A 22,461-nucleotide genomic window follows, 5' to 3' on the forward strand; every position below is an offset into this window, starting at 1 on the left:
GCGTTATACTAAAAATCACATTCTCCAGGCGGTCATTAAACAAACTTTGTCGTTTTGTAATTAACGAGAGACATTTTATACTCCATTTTTACAAACCATCCTGGATTTTTGGACATGGAGGACCATAGACTGTCTTTTTTTACTTGTCCTAACGTATTTCTTGACCCATTAAACCATGGGTTAGACACCACTATCATATGCCCAAGGCAGGTATTAAACAAACTATGTCGGGTTTGGGGGTTTTTAGATAACAACAGCTATTTTAGACTCCAATTTTTAAAAGCCATCTTGGATTTTTGGACATAGTGGACTGTTGACTGTCCTTGTAACTTGTCCCAGTTTACTTCTTGACCCTTGAAATCACCAATGAATACAACCCAAATAAAAGACAATAAAATACGTAAAAGACGAATTATGAATTTTTAGGCCATGGCAGCCATTTTTACGCAATCTTGGATTTTCAGGTACCCTGGAGTGCTTATGTTCACTCTTTCCTTTTTCGCCCTCCACATTGAATACATGTATGCACCGAAAAAGGTGTCTAGGGTAGATAAAGTGCCAGTCGTTTTAATTTTTCAGTTCATGGCGGCCATCTTAGACGTCATCATAAAAATAACCACTTTCCCGGATACGGACTTTGGTGGATTTTTAGTATGTTATTTTTGAGATCAAATAATACCAAAAACCGTTGACAAACATTTTTGTTACAAGTTTTGGGGGTCAGAATAGAGTAAAAATGGGTGTAGAATGGCGGCCATTTTGTTTTTGCCAATTTGAGGATTTTAACATCAAAATCAAGGTTGGCAAACAGCAAATTTGGACTCAGCGCCCTCAAATTATGTTAAAACACTTCTCAATTCAGCATTAACACGATTTGCCTAAGGCAGTCTACTTTTCTCAAATCTGGACCTGACTAATATACATTTTGGCTAGGTAGTATCATGCCCTGATCTAGCCGGATAAGACACAAGTATAGAAAAGTCAGACTAATGTGCACTAAACAATGCTGGCCCTGCAGTGGTATTGTATCCAGTCTGACTGGATCTATCACTATGACTGGGGAGTATAGATAGGAAATATAGCTTGTATTTTATTTTCAGTTTATTCGGTTAGGTTCTAAAAGTAGCATACATGATGATCAAAGAAATAAGGAATGCCAACCAAGTATTAGTGACAGAACTTGAAATGGTGTTGCCAGAGCTTGGGTCATCGTTGCACAAAGATTCCTCGCAGCAGAAAACACATAGGATGTTTCCATCCCCTGTCGACCGGCAAGAAGGTCCTTTACTGTTCTCGGTACTGCATGCCGAATCTGTACATCCACGCCAAATGTTGGTATGTGTTGAGTTCTCGTAATGCTCGGTCTGCAAGGAACATTAGAAGTTTCATAGTTATTTGACTTGAACTCTCATAAGAGGTTTGCAAGTTTTCATGAATGTTCTTGTTTTCATATTTGTTCTTGGCCCACTAAGAGGTGGCTTTGTTATGCTACCTGAAATTTATTGTGTTTAAAGGCATACTTCAAGCTGAAAATAATATGATTTCAACTGATTTAAAGTAAATCAGGAAAAATATGAAATGATAATGATTTCATGTAATAATATAAGAAAAATGAAAGTGGCAACATGAAATCATCAGCCCAGCTATTGCATATTCACGTTAGTGTGCATACAATTGGGTTTTTTTACTAGATATTGCTAACTTTAAAATTCAGTAACTTTGTTATCTGAATTTTATGAGGTTTTCAGCACTTTATATAATTATTTTCAAATTTCAACCCAGGGTACCACCTTCAACATAATATCTTTGTTGAACATAGTAGAATTTTCATGAAATTTATGTCATTTGAAAACTGAATATGTACTCTTATCATGTCTGTTAATACAAGCATTTTGGCACACATATTTGTGACGTGATTAATAGAATGAAAAAGTGTGAGGGGATTGAGGTGGAATTATAGTAGAAATCTATGCAATTCATGAAATGACATGAAAAATGTTGGTATACATGGGGCTAGAGATTCAATTTTGGTCTCATTTATAGCTTAAAATGATTGGTTTGATACTGATTATAGATGATAAAATAAAGACCTTGGATGGCTTTGTATAAAAATAACTTTTCAGAGAAGAACACATGATGTGATATGGTTGGATGGAGAGGTATTGTCATGAAACTAATTGTCATTTTAAAGGTGAATACAAGTATCGGCTCATACATGTGCAGTAAATTTTTGACACTACATTTGAAATGATGAAAAATAGAATGAGGGTGGTTAAGGGGTACTGGAAGTCTAACTTCTGACATAATACAATTCTGTATTTCGTTGTTTTTATCCTGAATAACTTTTGTGTATAAGAGGGTAGGGCTGGGGACTGAATTTTTTACTTCTTTTACCGCTAATTAAGACAGGTATGTCAAAACATTCTAAATACACATAGATTCAGTCATCAATTATTTGTTACAAATTAACAAAAGCAATGGAAACTTTTTTCAATAAATACAATTAACTTTTAGAGGTCCTCAAATGACATGCATTTTATTTTCACTTATAAGATGTAAGCATAACAATAAAATGTGAAGTATCTAATACCCAACATCGCTGGTTCTCATAGCATGTCGTGGCTGTGACTTCAGAATCAGTTCCAATTGCTGCAGAACAATCATCTGTTACATTACTGGCAGAACAAGTGTAGCATTGCAGATCCTGCAATGAATGATGTTATTACAGCGTGAGATTAAAAACAGATTTATTACTTTAGGATATGGTCAGCGTGTCTGCCAATGAGGCATAAGTGTTTATATCCCTGTTGTGTTCTGGGCTAAAATAGAATTAAAACTTAAGTACAATTTGTTGTTATGAATTGTACTTATTTAGTTATATATTTAGTTAGAACTAAAACCTCTATGAGGGAAGCAAAGATGGGCTTTACTGACAAGAGAATGAAAGACATGGTTATAGACAATGGCAATAGTAAGTTCCTCTTAACTGAGATATAATAACTGTTATTCAAAATATGTTAGCAATTTAATCTGACAGACTTTTTAGTGAAATGTCAAGGAATGCATTTTAGTGAGCACACACAAAGGCTATTTGTCACTTTGTCAATCCAGATGAATCCAGTGTATGTGACATACAAAATCAGTTATGGTCGCAATTTGTTGAATATAGAATCTTTATTTATTGCACTACTGTTTAGAGAACATTCTTCGTAATGACAACCTGAATTTATAAATCCCAAGTTAACTGGGAGAATTTAATGACAGTATAGTGACGTTAGCATGACTCTTGTGACTTTTGAAAAGTGACAGTGCTACTATTCATATTCATGCCAATCATATTTAAATTGGTTGGTCTCTCTTGTAGTCACATAATCTAGTATGTATTTTGTAAAACATCACTTTGTCTAAATTCATGTTACATAATTGCATATTTTGCTGTACTCCACCGTGGAATATGCCAATTTTTTGAACATCTGCATACCCCAAGTTAGCAGTTTCCATGGGTATTTTTCTATTAATAACATTGATGATTTTTAAAGAAATTTCTTTTCTAAACTACCTTGAAATATTTATAGCTCAGCTCTACTCATTTTTTTTTTCGATGAGAAAGAAAAATATTGTAATTCTTCCCTGATCAATCATTAACTTGATTAATTTCACTTACCCCTTGAGTCCTCACTGTAATAATGAAAGTATGGAAATGCAGAAAAGATATAATTAATTAAACATTCAGCAATACTGCAGGGCTATTAATTTTGTTATTTCCTTTATTAAAGTCTATTGGTTGATTGAGTTGTCTTTTAGAAATAATAAAAACCAAGTTGATTAGTTAAAGCACATTATTTTCGAAGCAATTTAACACAATAGAAACAAAAGCAAATGATGAAATGTTAAAAAACAAAGAATATTGCATATATTTAGATACTCATGGGAGCGAAAGTCATTTAATTAACTATTAAGCCATTGACTGAACACAATATGATACTTCAAAGTCAGGTTCATGGGGTAAGAAATCAGTGCATTTGTTGAAGAAAGAGAACTATGAAATCAGCTGTAAAAATGACCAAAAATCCCCATGAAGTTAATTGATGGATATTTTGAAATAAATTGTAGACTTATGCCACTGTGTTAATACCATAAATTTTGAACTTTTAAAACTCTATTTTAACTTTGTTAATGATTGTGGAGATACCTCCATGACAGAAAATAAAAAGAGCCTTGTCACTGATAGAGATGTCAAAGTATCTGACATGGACTGGAAATGTCTTCCCCACCTTCCTTGATTTATGACATAAATATTTTGTTAATAGTCAGCATCCTTGGGGTATTGTATTTCACTACTATCATCAAAATAGGTTAGGATTATGTAAGCCTACATTATGTATTTCAAGCCAGAGTAAAAGAAATATAAAAACAAAGGATCTCACCAGTTTCATTGCACAAATCTCCAGTGTACCCGGAGCCACATGTACATGCACCCTCCACACAGGTACCTTCATTCTGACAGGGGGTCTCTGAACTGCAGATGACTTTGAAATTAAAAGAAAGTATATGCATTTATGTACGTATGCATATATACAAATATAACAATGTTAATGTAAAATGGATGGGCATGTTCTTTGATGGATCTTTTGAGAAAAGTGGGAAATTATTATGGTATTTTAATATGGTAAATTGTGCCCTTGCACCCCTCTTCCCTACCTGCATACCTATAAGTTGTACATTTTACAGTTGACATTTTTATAGGTTGATGATTTTGTTTTACATAATACTAATCACTATGAGGATTTCAAAACCTGAATGGGGGAGGGGTTTTTGTTGCTGTTTTAACGGCGCTCTCATTCAAAAAGGAATATATGCTCCATTCAAAATTATTCATATCATTCACTATTATGTTTTTATTAGCTCATTGGCCCGAAGTGCAAGATGAGCTTATGCCGTGGCGTCCGTCGTCTGTCCACAATTTCCAAATGCTACTTCTTCGCCATTTTAAGTCCGATTTCAATTCTGTTTGCTTTATATGATAGCACTAGGTGGAGGATTCAAAACTTCTACACAGAATTTTTGAATTCATTAAATATGCTAATTTATGCACATTTTTCAAATTTCACAAAAAATGCTTCTTCTTTATTTGTTGACTGATTTTGAATTTTTTGCTTCCATCTGGTAGAGCTTCATGAGGTTCACCAAACTTCTACACAGAAATTTGAAATTTTGACCACAACAATTTTTATGCTAATTTATGCGAAATTAATTTATGCAAATTTTTAAAATTTCACATAAAATGCTTCTTCTTTATTTGTTGACCGATTTTGATTTTTTTCTTCCATCTGGTAGAACTTCATGCGGTTCACAATTTTTTTACACAGAATTTTGAAATTTTCAGTAGAAAATTATTTATGCTAATTTATGCGAAATTTATTCAGAAATCACAGAAAATGCCTCTTCTTCTTTATTTGTTGACCTATTTTGATTTTCTTTTCTTCTATCTGGTAGAACTTCATAAGGTTCACAAAACTTCTACACAGAATTTTGAAATATTCAGTAGAAAATTATTTATGCTAATTTATGCAAAATTTATTCATAAATCACAGAAAATGCCTCTTCTTCTTTATTTGTTGACCTATTTTGATTTTCTTTTCTTCTATCTGGTAGAACTTCATAAGGTTCACAAAACTTCACAGAATTTTGAAATATTCAGTAGAAAATTATTTATGCTAATTTATGCAAAATTTATTCATAAATCACAGAAAATGCCTCTTCTTTATTTGTTGATCAATTTCAATTTTGTTTGCTTAATATAATAGCTCGAGATGGTATAAAATTTCAACACATAATTCATTGAATATGCTAATTTAGTTATATATTTTTCAAAACTTCCAAAAAATTACTTATTTATTTGTTAATTGATTTTGATTAATTTTTTTCCATCTGAGAGCTACATGAGGTTCACCAAGGTTCTATACAGAGTTAAGAAATTTTGACTAGAAAGTTATTTATGCTTAAAGGGGAATCCAACCCAAATAAAAACTTGTTTTTATAAGGAAAAGAAATGTCAGACAAGTTGATAGGTGAAAGTTTGAACAATATCGGAAAAACAACAAGAAACTATGAATTTTTTAAAGTTGTAAATATTAGTAACCACTATACCCATGGAGACTTCAAATTGGCCGCACAAGTGATGTCATAGTGATGTAAGGCAAGGACTACTCTTCCATGTACTCCAATACATATTATGGCTAAAATGTCATTTTGTCCCAAAGTTTTATTTCAAATTGAATTTTTCTTTCATGAGGACATAAAACAACATACTACCTGGGTTATATTTAGATTACTTCCCCAGGGGAATTGGTACTTAGGAGAAAACCACAAATCCCTGATAATAAAGTACATGGCCTATGGGAAAGTTGTCCTTGCCCCTTGTCATAATTTACTTACCCAGTTGCCAATTTGAAATCTACATAGTATTAGTGATCTCAATTTTAAAGCAGCTATAACTTTCTTATTGCTTGTCCGATTTCTTTCAAACTTTCACCATTCTGTTTAATCTATTTTTCTCTTGGCCAACACAACATTTTATGGCCAAGGCTGGATTCCCCTTTAATTTATATGAAATTTATTCATAGATCACAAAAAATGCTTCTATGTCATTTCTTGATCAATTTCAATTCTATATCCTCAATTTATGTCACCAATATAATTCACTACAGTGTCAACTGGGCTGAAATTAAAATTGTGTTAAATTTTGTTGCGAGATGCGGGATGAGCTCCACATCATTGATGTGCTTGTTTTTATTATTTTTAGTAGTAAAGGCTTAATATTTTAGGAGATTTGACAAATATAAGGCAGTTAATTGGATAGAAGAAATTTCGCAAGCGCAAGCAAACTTTGCTATACTCAATACGCACTGTAAAAGATAGCGCCTCTTCGCTTTGAGCTATATCATTGAGCCACTGAAACAGTTCGACAACCTAGGCAACTCAGAAGGTGGGTTTGGTGGAGGAGGTGTAGGGGTTACATACAGTAATTTGTAGGCCTATACAAAATCTATTAAATATATACTATAATTTTTAAGTTTGGATGTTTAGCCTTTAAATACTGTTGTCAAAATATGCTTGTAGGATTATGTTAGCCTACATGAATCCCCGATTTAAGCAACAACAAAATCATAGGAGATCTTACTGGTATTGGCGCACAAAACTCCAGTGTACCCCACGGCACATACACATTCTCCGAACACGCAGATACCTTCGTTCTGACAAGGAGTCTGTGAGGAGTCGCATTGAGCCTCAACTGGATTGAAAAAGGAAACATAGTAATATTTGTCAGAAAAGATATGAAACTGATGTCATTGTACAATAGGTAACCACATTTGACATGTTTTGTCATAGTAAAATGAGCAACAATTATCAGATAACGAAAAATGCCAGACAAGTAGGTAGGTGAGGACTACTCTTCCATTTACTCTAGTACATAAATTGGCTAAAATTTCATTCTTTCAAAAAATACTTTTTTTGTAATTGTGAAATTTACATCTTTCTTTCTTAAAGGTATTCTTTATAGTATTCTTTTTTACTAACTTCAAATCGTTGTAATAGCCAATATCATATTATATTTCTCATACAAAATGCAGTATGTTTTATCAGTGTAATATGACTTCAAATTACCAAGTGTAGTAAATGGGTACCTGATGGGAAGGAATTCGTTGAATGATTGAGTACTTGATTAGTGGGGGTAATAGTATGCAGGGCTTAGAAACTGTGTTAAGTCTTATTTAAATGTTTTATATAATGTAATAGAAGACCTTGAAATGTGTTTTGACCCACATAAATAAGAGCTGTTTACATTCACTAATGCACAACAACTTTTCATAAACAAGATCTTACCGATGGGACACGATTCACAGCCATCACATACAACCCCACCACAGATAACTGAAAGAAAAAGAGTAATGGTTAAACAAAGGATTCAATGATATAAATTACAAAATAGTAGAACAAAGTTTGGCCCAAGTGTATTGTCTGCACATTGGTCACCTCGTGGGCACTCTGGTGGAAAGACCTATTTTGCTGTAACTGCTTCAAAGAAAGGTAAACAAGTTTTCAATGTTGCAATAAAGAACAGATAAAGCTTATCAACATGCTTTTCTTCCAATTTTATTATACTTTTTTTATTCTTAGAAAGGGTACTCTGAACCCATACCCATCACTATTGGAGACTCTATTCAAGGTGGGCTTCATATTTTATGTTTACCTTTCTGTTATTTTGGTATGAATTATGCATGGACAAACATTTTTTGAGTACATAGAAAAGGAATCAAACTGAAAAGCAGATATTAAACGCTTTGGACATGATGTTCTTTTTGAAACTCGGATGCCAACCACCAAGTGAATTTTTTGGTCTCCTTCAAATTGTTTTTGCTCACTCATGCCCGAATGAAGAATTATAGAGAAGAAGAGTTATACCAACAGAATGAGAAAAATTTAAGCTTTAAAATGATTTGCAATATTCTTGGGTTTTGAAGTATGTAACAAGTTCATTTACAAAATTTCAGTTTTATGTGTGTGTATATATTTAAGGAGACAAAAAAGTAATGCCTTGCAGTTCCAACAAAGTTTATTTCCAAGTGTTCTCCAAATTTTTGACACAAACCTAACATCTTTGCTGGCGTCTTTATCAGGGATACAAAGTGCAAAGTCACACAAAGGCTCTTGCTATGCAAATTATTTTTTGTTATTTTTTTGCATGGCAGGAGACTGAATGTGATTCTCTTTAAAACGTTACCTTTCAATTGAATGTTACTTTCAATTTGAAATTTTCCATTGATTATTTGGGTTAAGAAATATCTATGATCTTTGTTATAGTATCTGGGCTTGTTTGAATGTAATCTGTTCATATTTTGGATTTTCTTTGTTAAAGTATTTTCCAACTGGAGACTGTCCTTTAACTAAGCAATTCTCGAAGCTCACCCTTAAACTATGATATGCATTTCAATAAAATATTTTTTAAGATTTAGTTGGCCTGGCACTCAATGTTTTATTATTCAAGAGCTGTTTGAAATTATTTTGGGGTGCACATTGTGAAATGCAGCTTCTTCATCAAATATATTGGATTCATTTCATCATGATGATTACAGTTTAGATTTGCTTTGTTGAATTTATGTGAAATATCTTGATTGATTGTTTCATGTTTCATTTAAGATAAGATCTTTCTGTGAAAAAATTAAGAAGTGAAATACTCACGAGATAACAGATTAAACGTAGAAGGGATGGTAGATCCACTGTTGTCCATAATCACGACCTCTGTAGGATTGAAATTATCAGCCACTCCATCGGAGCTTGAGTATAAGACATCGTAATTTACTACCAAAGATCCATTGCTGAATCCGACTACCTTTATCGTGAATGGGCATTCAGATTCCGAGTATCCTTGGTCTTCACAGTAACTTGTTGTGAGCTGTAAGAACAAAAATTAATATTAGAATTTTGGCGTAAATAGGTATCGCTAATTGTTACAGTCTGGCTTAGTATTATTTTGATGGGAATGTGCGGGGGGGAGGGGGATCCCTGAAATGTGGGTGTAACTTTAATAGAGTTCAAAGAACCTGACTACCTTGTGTAAAATAAATAGTCTTGAGAACTATGCTCTATCGTGCGTAGTAAAAAGCGGGTCTAGGGTACCGCATGTTATTATATGTGTTGTATATCATGAGAGGTTAATGTCCATAGTAAACCATCTTTTTTTTCATTGTTTTGTGTATAACTAGCGTCCCATATCCAACGATCACAGATACTGTGGGTGTCAGTAGTCTACTCTAGCCCTTCTGAGACTGAAGGCCGCACACCATCAGTTCCCATTATAAGTCGACACGAAGAAAGATGATGCACATCTGAGAACTGGGACTTTAACTTCTTCAGATAAGTCCAATGAAGCAGTTTTGTCTGATCATTTGATATATAGTTGCACATCAATACATATTACTACTATAGTATTGCTGCAGCCAAGTTTCAGAGTATTCTGGATTAGCCTACAGACATTCTACCACAAAAAAAATAAAGCGGAAAACTCTACATGTTCTACCCCCCCCATAAAAAGAAAGATAAGTATTTGATAATCTATTCATTACAAGGGTATGAATTGTGTCATTATTAACATCGAACCCCATTTCTAATACATGTACATTAACATATCTAGGCTTAACTAGTAGTGTGTTGCTTCTTACATGAAGCTGCCTTTACCAAAGCCAAACAAAAATGAAATAAATAAGATTCCATCTACACCACCTCATACCTAGCCAAATTAAGGTCTATTTCTAAACTTCATAATTTTGAAATTTTAAGGCATCATTGAAAAAATTCTTTGGTACCCGATTGGTCAATGACCAGTGGTGAGTTGGTAAGAGCAGTCAATTAGACATGGTCACTGTTCAGGTACACTTTACATGCCTAACTCGAGAAGCTTTTGATTTGTTTTACACTGCAGAGACCATGGGAATATTCCTTTTGCGTTTGCTATGATTCCGGTTCATTGATCAATTCATATTTTTTGACAGCCTGAAGCCAATTGATATTCCTCTAAACTAACTTAAAGAGAAAAAAACTTGTCAACATAACAGAGAACCATGACAGTCTACACATTTGATTTGATATAAAATCATAAATAACTGTTCAAATGACTAGAATGACTCTTAGATCAAGTTAGTGGGTAGAGGGATTTATCGATTCTATCACATAAGGAGCAAAATGTAAATGTATATATAGATATACTTGCCGTTCCTTCCCAGCTTGCAGCAGCTGCCATAAACTCAGCTGAAGAGGTGTTTCCCAAGACTTCTGAAAAAGTTTCTCCACTGAATACCGCATCTATCCTTATCTGAATTACCTCTGAAATGGATTTTAAAATCATTTTTTAGAAAGGTCACAAAAATACTAAATAAATGCCTGCACCTGTAAATTTTCCCCAGTGCATTCATTCACTCCTTAAATAGTCTCCATAACATTTTCTGTGGGTCTTCTTCATTTTCCGTCTTTCTTTCAATGTGTGAAATCCGTTAGAATTTATATACAAACGTAACCCTTGTTTTCTTTTATTTTAAATAGCATAACTTTTTAGCTAAAGACAATTTACTCAAAAATAATTCTAAATGACCTTTGACCTTAGTCATGTGACCTGAAACTCGCACAGGATGTTCAGTGATACTTGATTACTCTTATGTTCAAGTTTTATGAACTAGATCCATAAACATTCAAAGTTACGATGGTAATTCAACAAATACCCCAACATGGCCAAAGTTCATTGACCCTAAATGAAATTTGACCTTAGTCATCAGGGGTGTGAGAGTTCAGATTTTGTTCAGCTTATTTTTGCTTTCCTCTGAGCAAAAAGTATGGGAGCTCTTTCTTTTTCAGACTTTTTCAACACTCTTCAGATTTGTTTTTGTGACCACTCACACCCCTGAGTCATTTGACCTGAAACCGAGGCAGGATGTTCAGTAATACTTGATTACCCCTATGCACAATTTTCATGAACTAGGTCCATGTACTTTCTAAGATATGTCATTTCAAAACTTAATGTTGACGACGCAGCCACCGCCGTCGGAAAAGCGGCGCCTATGGTCTCGCTCTGCTATGTAAGCAAGACAAAAAGGGAATTTTTACTCGCTCGCAGCTTTTCAAAACGATTTGCCCTGTATGCCATGTATTGCCCCTATTAGACTCATTATGCCACTTCTCCTTCTCTTAAAATTAAAAAAAAAATGCAATGCATGGCCGTGTAAATTCTGCGGTGAAGTAATAGTATGTTATGGACCTGGGATGTAGAAACATCGGCAAATGTGTCTTGGGCATTCATGCATATCATATTATATTTTGATAGATTGGACTTACCTGACTGGCACACAATTCCAGTATATCCAGTTGCACATGTGCATGTATTGTTCCCACATGTACCTCCATTCCTACAGGGGTTGTCACCTGAACAGTCAACTGCAGGATATAAAACGTGTCAACAACAACGTCAAATCTTTGCAAGATAAACATTACAAAAGGAATTGTGGTCTATCTGACACAAAATCGAATTAAATTTTGTCTCTGAGATGAAGAGATTACGTGGAAAGGTGAGGTGTGGGGCAACGTAAATAACTGCTGATGGGTATTTAATTGAATAAATCCTCACATTTTAGGATCAAAACGATTGCAAAAATCACCAATAAAACATTTACTACTATGGAGGCATTAATTTGTGCCACCAGGGTTGCCCTTTTCCTGATCTTAACACATTTTATAACATGATTACAAAGGAAATTAAAACTCTGCCTTTACAAGCAACTCCAGCTTAAACGGAAATAAATTGATTATTTTGACGTAACTCATCTATACTTGATATCCTCTTATATCTTTGATATAAGTACTGAAAATTAATAAAATGGCCTTAGAATCAATCATATCAAAGAGCTAATAGAATAGCAAAGTGCCTTTAATATATATTTTAATCACCTAGGTTTCGATATCAGCAATGCCAGTTTTATAACAGAATGGAAAATAAAAGCGTTACATTTTCAATGTAATCAAAATGTATTGACAAAATATCCTATATCGACCCTGTCTCAAGGGCACTCCTATTCATTTTGTGTTAACTGCACCAGACAGCATCTCTGAGGAAAACAAAGAATAGAATAGTTCATTCCATTAAAAAATTAATATTAAGAATATCAGCATGAACCCCCCCCCAAAAAAAATATATATATATATATGTCACATTGTCATACCTGTATCACACAAGACTCCAGTAAATCCTGCAACACATGTACATGAACGATCCCCACATGTACCTTCATTCATGCAAGGGTTTGTACCAGAACAGTCGACTACGGAGAGAAGAAAAATCGTTTCTTATTTAAACAGAGATGTTTTATGATGCAAAAAGTCATCCCTAAGATAAACTCACTGCTGAGATCCACATGATGATGCTGAAATGCTACACTAAAATTACCATTTTTATTCACTAATGCATTAAATTCTAATGTATTAACTCACGAAATTTACTTACGATACCGAAACTAATCAAAAGTGGTCATTTATTAATCACGATGCCCGTAATTTAGTAACTTCCAAAAGACTCGCTTCCCAAAATTTTTACAAAAAATAAAAGGCTTATTCTTTCACATCGTAATTTCCACAGCCTTTGTGCAGAAAAATCGTTCGATCTTAATAAAGTTCATGAGAAAAGAGGCTGAATAAACTATATTATCTTGCAAATAATTTTCGTAAAATGTAACTGCATCAGGCAAAACTAGCCCATTCCCCCATAGCCCATACAAATCTATCCCCCCAAAAAAGAATAAATAAAATAACAATTATAATACTGATAATAAATGAAATAAAGTAGAAAATAGAAATGAAAAAAATAATAAAGTGTTATATATAATCACATGTATATTCGTTCATTTACTTATTTCCTCTCTAACGATATTTATTGCCTATGATTAGGGAATATTCCAGAATGTCTCAGCTAAACTTTGCTTTTTACGCATATTAAATGAGGCAGAGCAATATCTGATATTTTTGTAATGTACAATCATTCTTGGCAGACAATAAGAAAAAGAACGATAGGTTTAGCTATGCTGTTTAGATTGTTAATTTTACCGAGGTCATTCAAGAGTCTTGTAGAATATCAAAGAAATTAATTGTTCAAGAAAGAAGCGGAATGCTCCTTTAAAAGATAATACTAGAAGCTTCCAGAATAGTGCAAATTTATTTATTTAAGCTGACAGTTTCTTCAAGGACAATATCAGATCAGAACTAAGAGTTTCAAGGCAGTCTTTATGTCAGAGCATGGTTTATCTCCACCTGGAATACAACATTAACTTCTGTGGAATTACTTGCACACCATCAATAAACTACAGTTATTTTGAATAAAAGGAATCATCAGTTCTTATCAAGATCATCAACCTGTTCAAGTCATCAGTCTTACATTGTGAATTATTTACAGCTAAGAATACCTTGATTTCAAGGTAAATGTTTTTATCACTTTTCTTCTTCATACCTGAACCACAGAGAATTCCATTAAAATTATCCGTGCACGAACAAGCGCCGTCTTGACATGTGCCTCCATTTACACAAGGGTTTGCACCGCTACAGTCGACTGCAGTTAACAGAGAACACAGGCTATCAGTTATCTACCTGTTTTTAAGGTTTTAATAGCCTCGTTCAGACGTGGGATCCTAGTGGGAGTAAAATCTTTATCATGAATGGATTAAGATTCCAATGATATTAATCTGATCACGACCAAAATGTAGGATGTTTTGGTCAGAGGGAGTGTCTGAGGAAACCCAGTCGGAGGAATTGTCGGAGTAGTACCCATCTGGACAGATTTACTCCGACCAAGATACTTCTGTCTACCAGTAGGACTGGTAGACTTTATTTAACCATTGCATGAAAAATACAAACTGAATAATTAAAATGAAAAAGAAAATACAATACACTTTTAAGATGAAGGATGTTACATTTCTATGCAGTCGAATATGATCAACATTACAGATTTATAGTTGTATTAACGGTTTCATTTTGGTCCTAACCATCTCATGATACATTATGTTTTATGATTGATTTATATCTAACATTGGTTTTAATAAATGAATTTGAGCTTGTTATGTTGTCTACCTTGGCCATTCAATTGCCCAAATTTCATTAAGAATGTGCAATATTTTTATGAGGCCGCCATCATTTTCAAGCTTAATTCCGTTAATCAATTACATATCAATTTGTTGTAAATTAAAGGTGGTGTGCTAACATCATTATTTAGTATTCATTGTGCATTATGACTGTCAAAATAATGGACTATTTTGTATTTCATTATTTTGAACGCAGAAATAAAAGCAAACAAATGAACAAACGAAAAATATATCCCCATACCTGTATCACACACGGATCCAATATATGGAGAAGTGCATGTGCATGCATTGTTCTCGCAGGTACCTCCGTTCTGGCACGGGTCATCATCAGCACAATCAACTGAAAAGTGAAGTGAATAATTCTGTAAGAAACGAAACTTGCACATATGAAAATAAGTATAAAGACAATGTATTTGAGAAAATTTGAAATTTTGATTAGCTACTTTCACGAAATAATTCGTTATTAAATTTCATGCATTTCTGTGGTGAGCGTTTGCAATTTTTAGGTATTTTTATGTTCACATATCATTGTAGGACACAGATATATTCAATAGCTTTTTTAACACGAATTTTTCGACCAGGTACTGTCAAAGGTATGGCATTTAAATTTGCCAGCAAGCATATTCATGTTTCTCTCATTTACAATCCCCCAGACTTCTGTCCTTAGACCGAAGTTCTCCAAGCCATTAAAGTGAGTCTCAGACTCCAGAAGTATGAAGAGATCTATTTAGGGGACTTGGTATTTTCAGCTGTCACAATGGTTCCTCATTTATAGTGATAGAGGCGTACGCGACATATTTATCTCCCCGGCACTTTGTGGTGTCGTAGTATACCTGCTCCAGACCACCCCCCCCCCAAAAAAAAAGCGTCACCACCTTCCCATGTTCCTCCAACATAATAGTATATCTCTGAGATCTACAGATATATGCTAACCAAAATTGTTTCAAAGAGATAATATAAAGACTGAGTTCGCAAAGAAGTCACCAACACACCAACTCTCAGGGTGATTAGGGTGAATAGCACTTATCTTCCAATTTAAGTTTCAAATGCTTCAAACAAAACAAGACAGACAAACTCATAGAGGATCTTACTGGCATTGCTGCACAAAACTCCAGTGTACCCCGAGGCACATGTACATGCACCGTCCGCACAGGTACCTTCGTTCTGGCAAGGGTCGTTCTCCAGATTGCAGTCAACTACGGTTTAAAAAGTAAATAAGTAAATTGATTGAATATATATATGTATATACATATACTATCATCGACATCTACAAATCTAAGAATATATATATATATATATATGAATATATATAAACATTGTTAGAATTTTCTAATACCACTCTTTCTTTTCTATTACACAGTATGACATACGTTAATCTAAATTTTAATCATTTATTATTATTATATATATATTGTTATATATATATAAACATATATATATATAATAACAATACATACATGTATATAATAACAAATGATTGATATTTAGATTAACTTATGTCATAATGTGTCATAGCAAAGAGAGAGTGGTATTAGAAAACTAAAAAAATAAAATTGGCTTGTGCGTCTATTTGGTTTCATGAAAAATATGCTTGCAATATAATAATAATCCATATTTCTATTGGGGAACTGTAAATTAATCGGTACACAAAGTCATGTAAGTAGCAGTAACTGTCTGGTCACAATTTGAAAAAAAAGCTGATTTTTTTTTCTCAGCTAATCAAGAGCTGCTCGTTAGGTTTAGGTCAGTATGGTATATGTTTTACCTGGGTTTGGTGGATTCGTTCCACCAAACCCTCTATTTCGCTTTGGTTTATCTATTGTACTAATGACACATTTCTGCATTTCGTCTTGTGTGAATCCACACACATCCTATTCCATATTGTGTCTTTACCTGTTTGACATATATCTCCAGTTAATCCCGCAGGACATGTACATGCATCGTTGGTACAGTTGCCTCCATTCTGGCAAGGGTTGGCGACACTACAATCAACTAGAGAGAGCAATAGGGAAGAAACATTAATGTTTACTCTCATGACTTCCTTTCATTTCGTGCATCAAAACTGTTAAATAACAGGGGATCGGCAAATTACATAATTCATTTTACAATGTCTACATGTTTATTTGAATTGCATTACAATGGGATATGTGTAGAACTCATACCGAGCTCGTAAATGAAGAGAAATGCTGTGTTAACAAAAGAGAAACTTGAAAGAATATTTTGTAATTACTGAATGTTGCTTACATCAATTATGATGAATACTAGAGAAAAACTTCAAAATTCCATGTTCTTTCAAGAGGCAAATTTTTTACTACAAAATTCCAATACCAATTGAATTTGACTTTGTAGTTCTGTAGGCAATGTTATTCACCCAATGTAACTGTGCATGATTTACCATGAACTAGGGAAAGCAATACTTTTGGGTGAAAACTATAAAACCAGTGTTAAACGTAAAGATGGACAAAAGCTAATATGGGAAACAAAATACCGGATGTGTAATGAAGCTGAACAACTGGTTATATAGTGCCCAAATATGTTAAAAACCTCTTTACTCTGTGCTTAAAGGGTTGTAATATAAATTGCTACACACATTATTGCTTGACCAACCCGCTTTACTAGTCGTAGCGATTCCCATTTCAACATCTATTTCACGTTTTGGCAACCCCCAATAGGTACATATCACTGTTTCACTTTTTTTTATTGTGATATATAAGTGTGCGGTTATGAAGCAAGTATCATGCGCTGGATATATAAGAAAGATGTGTTTTACTGGAGTGAGCTAGTAATTCTAAATGTTTGATCAGGCGCACAAAATATCTTTTTATGTAAATGCAAAAACACTTTTCAATAATTGAATGATACTGAAGTATAAAGTATAACGATAAGTATAACTGCACAATTGATGAGTATTGTTAAATGATCTTTGATAAGAGGTAATTCTCAATAGAGAGGTTTCCTTACACCACATCACTCGGTCGGCTACATCATGGCAAATGATGGTTTATTATTCTTTTTATATAACATGGGTTTTTTTAACACCTTTATAGCTGTTATAATGAATGGGCTTAAACAGTGTTGCTTAAGATTTTGAACAGTTGCTTAATATGCTATGTGCAATGCAAGGCAGAGGCCCGTATTCAGAAGTGGGATTTAAATTAAACCCTGGTTTAAAGTTCTTGTTTAACTATGGAGAGCCAATTTGGGCACCAATTTTTTTTTATACATGTTCAGTTATTGAATCTTATGATACTCAAATCATTTATAACTGTCTCATAATGATAACTGAATTACTTATTTTATTATGAAAGAAAGGGGAAACAAAACAGTAATATAAGAAATATACAATAGAATCAGATTTTTTTAAATATTTGTTGGCTCAACATAATTCTAGCACAGAGTTAGACCATGGTCTAAGTTAATCCTGACTTCAGAATACGGCCCAGTATTTTCACGTTCTTGTCTGATATTTCCGTAGGGAATGGGTTAGCTAATTCACAAGTAGGCATTTAAAACAAACCGTACAAATTTGACCCATGAGTAAAATATTTGTAAAATGGTCGCCATTGCTATCCTCCTATCTGAGAAAGTACCTTATCTGTTCCATTAACTTGTTTCCAATATTGACCGTTTTTTAATATGTACAATGATATGAATTTAATCGCTGATATATGAATTTAAATATGAATTTAAGTTGAATATTATACATTGATGGTTGGCACAAGTTTATAATCAGAGACTTGTGAAATGCCAATAGGCTTTCGCATAAAGCCAGATAAAGCTTGACTTTTCGAATAATGATTGTAACCTGTTTTTTTGTGCTAAATCAGAGTAAGTAATTTTAATTAAAATCAGCTAAAGTTAAAACATGGTCCCTGAAGACTGAACGTATTGTTGTAAGCAAGAATGTCAATGCGAGTCTGTTACTTGTCAGAAGATTAATAATAGGTTAAAGGAAATCCAGGCGCACTTTTAAAAAAGGAAAAAGAAATGAAAAGGAAAGTTATATTAGACAAGTCGTTCCCTGTGTCGCGCATAGCTACAAGAACAGCCTAATGGAAAAAGCCCTCTTTTGGTGATGAATTATCAATAAAATTGAAAATTTTACCTGTTTGGCACAAATTTCCAGTCAATCCCGGAGAACACGAACACGCATCGTTCTCACATGAACCTCCGTTCATACAAGGGTTGCCGGCAGAACAGGAAACTGGGAAAAGAAAGAGCACAACCATGTTTTCATGTAGGCCTTTACGTACATTCACTAGTTATAATTTGTTTTTAATGATGGTGTTCAATGGAAAACACAAATGTCACAATCGCCGTGCATTTGAAATGAAATATACAGCTTAAAATTGAACTAATATTGAACATCTTTCCACCATTCAAACAACTAGAATATTTGTGTAAGTAACATCATGCAACACTAATAATGCACATTTATTGGAGTGTTGTGGCGACATGAGGGTATTTTCTGGACTCCCATTTTGAGTCATCCAATATAGTTTCCCTATCCATTTATCATGTTTATCCATTCGTGTTCATTTACCCAAGAGAGCCTTTTCAATACAAAACTAATTTCAAGGTTATTCGATTTGTGGGTCGAACCCATCCACAATTGTCCTTGTCATTAATAATACAACTATTGCGAAGTATATTAGGTTTATACTTGTTTGACACAAATCTCCTGTTAATCCTGCAGGGCATGGACATGCATCGTTCGTACAGGTAGCTCCATTTTGACAAGGATCACCATCAGCACAGGTAACTAAAGGGGGAGGGTAGAAAGAGAATCAGATAGGAGTGGGAGCATGCCGTATTATTGCATTCACAGGGGAAGTGAATAAATAACAATGAAAACGAATGCTTGAATATGAATAAAATTAATATTGCTGAATGAAGTATAGATTCTGGCATCGGGGCTGTGTTATTATCATGTTTTTGTTTACTGATCTGAAGCGACCTCTGACTTTCAACCAGTCACCTGCGATTCTACTATCACAATTGTTGCGATTTGATAACCACTATGTTCATGTTTCTTGGAAAAGGGCTTTGTTATTTCAAAACAAGTGGAATGCCTCTGGCCGTCTCACCTGCATCACGCGGTTCAATATAGCATCAGTGCTGACTTTGAAAACTACTCTAACTCGCACAAGATGTTCAGTGATACATGGTTACTTTTATGTCCACTTTTTATGAACTAGACCAATAAACTTACAGAGATATGATGGTTATTCAACAAAAAACCCAACATAGCCAAAGTTCATTGACCTTACATGACCTTTGACCTTGATCATGTGACTTGAAACTCGCACAGGATGTTCAGTGATGCTTGATTACTCTTATGTCCAAGATTTTTGAATCAGATCTATAAACTGTCAAAGTTATGATGGTAATTCAACAGATACACCCAATTCGGCCAAAGTTCATTAACCTTTGACCTTGGTCATGTGACCTGAAATGCGCACAGGATGTTCAGTGATACTTGATTACTCTAATGTCCAAGTTAAACGAACTAGACCAATAAACTTTCAAAGTTATGATGGTAATTCAACAGATACCCCCAATTCGGCCAAAGTTCATTGACCCTAAATGACCTTTGACCTTAATCATGAGAGCTGAAACTTGCACAAAATGTTTAGTGATGCTTGATTACTATTATGTCCATGTTTCATGAATCAGATCTATAAACTGTCAAAGTTATGATGGTAATTCAACAGATGCACCCAATTCGGCCAAAGTTCATTAACCTTTGACCTTGGTCATGTGACCTGAAATGCGCACAGGATGTTCAGTGATACTTGATTAATCTTATGTTCAAGTTTCATGAACTAGGTCCATATATTTTCTAAGTTATGATGACATTTCAAAAACTTAACCTCAGGTTAAGATTTCAATGCTGATTCCTCCAACATGGTCTAAGTTCATTGACCCTAAATGACCTTTGACCTTAGTCATGTGACATGAAACTCATATAGGATGTTTAGTAATACTTGAATAACCTTATGGCCAAGTTTCATGAACTTGGTCCATATACTTTTTAAGTTATGATGTCATTTCAAAAACTTAACCTCAGGTTAAGATTTGATGTTGACGCCGCCGCCGTCGGAAAAGCGGCGCCTATAGTCTCACTCTGCTATGCAGGTGAGACAATTATTTCAGGTTCAATACTATTATGCGTTATAAAGGTAACCATTATCGTAGTTATATTAATTGCAGTCGCAATCAGAAAATTTCTTTTATATATAATCACACGGATTTTCATTCGTCACTTTAATACTTTAAGATCATTGCCATACTCGTATAACTTTTCTCATATTTCTTTATTATACCTCAATGTCTTCTTTTATCTTTCCAGTTTTGAAAAAAATTGTTGATTTTGTTACAACAAATGCTGGCTCGCTAATCCCTTCTATTAGTTTCAAGCACATTACATAAAATGGGCATTATTTTCAACACAAAAATACATACATATTTAATCCCCCCCCCAAAGAAAGATCACACATAAAAGTTGGTACCTGTTTGACACACATCTCCAGTTAATCCAGAAATACATGTACATGTATCGTTCTCACAAGTACCTCCGTAAAGACAAGGGTTGCCATCATTGCAGTCAACTAAGAGTGATAGAAAAAGTGAGAGAGACGGAATGATCGACGCCTTTCTTTATATTATGAAATCCAATGCGCCTATAATTATTTTTAAGCACATAAATAGATGTGAAATTCTTATTCAAATATGCAACACTGCTCTAATGACATCTATGCTTTAATAGGATTTCATCCCCATGGATGTAATCTGAGGTCAACATAAAAAACTCGTACATTCACTTAGAACCAGTGGCCGATAATCATCACAAGTTGAGAGTTAACTTCGTAATGACGTTGGGGGTACTGAGGTACTTTGACCTGTCAGTCTCTTGGACAGTGAATCAGCGTTGTTTACTCTTTTGCATGCTTATAACATCCCTGAGATATTTGCAATATGTGCACATCGCCAACCACTCTTTTGTATAAAGCAGTGTAGAATTGTATAAATTTCATACCTGTGTCACAGAGTTCTCCCGTTAACCCCGAAGGGCATGGGCACGCATCGTTTGAACAGGTTACTCCGTTCTGACAAGGATTACCAGCACTACACGTCACTAAGAGAGAGAAATGAAGAAATTAAAATCCTTTATACGTCTTAATGAGTGATCACAGTAGGTAAATCTTGCGAGTCGAATTCGGGGGGGGGGGGGGTTTGAATTGCAATGTTTTTAGTTATCAGAATACATAAGTCCAGAAATAATTTGTATATCTAGCATTTTGATATCGTGATTACCCTGATAAGATGAAATTCTGTATTAGGGCTAAAACTCCAATTCCACTACGATTAGAAAACAGTGGTTAAAATTACCAGAAAATTTTTAATTGATCTTTAATATTTTCACATGTCCGCCAAGCTATTATGTTTAATTGGTTTCATATAAAAAGTGAATATTCCATTTATGAATTTTAAACTTATTAATATTTTCAAATGTCCGCCAAGTTTGGACACCCCATCATTGAGACACCACTTGGGAGCCTGGAGATAGGACGCGAATATGAGCAAAGTGACACGTTTAGCAGCTGCGATTAACTGTGTTCGGGTGTAAAGTCATTCATAATTACTGTTGCTAACACAGGACCAATGAAGGCAGAATATGGATTGAAAATATATCATTTTTGAGAGATGATTTCTGCAAGCCTCATTCTTTATTTTAAAAAGGAAAGTTATTCATATGATTAGCCATTTTATATATTGAAATGAATAA

The 22,461-nt window shown here is 34.1% G+C and overlaps 1 protein-coding gene across 16 annotated transcripts in view; it reads right to left on the reverse strand.

Moving 5' to 3' along the window:
* Positions 1-922: 922 nt before the first annotated feature.
* The window catches only part of LOC121418809 (neurogenic locus notch homolog protein 1-like), a 56,161-nt gene continuing 34,622 nt past the window's right edge, over positions 923-22,461 (reverse strand). For 14 of the 16 annotated variants that reach the window (XM_041612958.1, XM_041612968.1, XM_041612970.1 and 11 more), the window contains 18 exons: positions 21,712-21,810; positions 21,185-21,283; positions 19,336-19,434; positions 18,778-18,876; positions 16,566-16,664; positions 15,764-15,868; positions 14,914-15,012; positions 14,045-14,143; positions 12,768-12,866; positions 11,887-11,985; positions 10,772-10,884; positions 9,244-9,457; positions 7,888-7,935; positions 7,184-7,294; positions 4,428-4,529; positions 3,665-3,678; positions 2,591-2,704; positions 923-1,364 (listed from right to left, as the gene is read on the reverse strand). In XM_041612958.1, the coding sequence (XP_041468892.1) occupies positions 1,110-1,364; positions 2,591-2,704; positions 3,665-3,678; positions 4,428-4,529; positions 7,184-7,294; positions 7,888-7,935; positions 9,244-9,457; positions 10,772-10,884; positions 11,887-11,985; positions 12,768-12,866; positions 14,045-14,143; positions 14,914-15,012; positions 15,764-15,868; positions 16,566-16,664; positions 18,778-18,876; positions 19,336-19,434; positions 21,185-21,283; positions 21,712-21,810 (1,967 nt within the window). In that variant the 3' untranslated portion in view covers positions 923-1,109. The remainder of the gene's footprint in view (positions 1,365-2,590; positions 2,705-3,664; positions 3,679-4,427; positions 4,530-7,183; positions 7,295-7,887; positions 7,936-9,243; positions 9,458-10,771; positions 10,885-11,886; positions 11,986-12,767; positions 12,867-14,044; positions 14,144-14,913; positions 15,013-15,763; positions 15,869-16,565; positions 16,665-18,777; positions 18,877-19,335; positions 19,435-21,184; positions 21,284-21,711; positions 21,811-22,461) is intronic. The other 2 variants (XM_041612963.1, XM_041612965.1) reach the window with 2 other exon arrangements.

The sequence above is a fragment of the Lytechinus variegatus genome, chromosome 7, assembly GCF_018143015.1.
Source record: "Lytechinus variegatus isolate NC3 chromosome 7, Lvar_3.0, whole genome shotgun sequence".
Lineage (NCBI taxonomy): Eukaryota > Metazoa > Echinodermata > Echinoidea > Temnopleuroida > Toxopneustidae > Lytechinus > Lytechinus variegatus.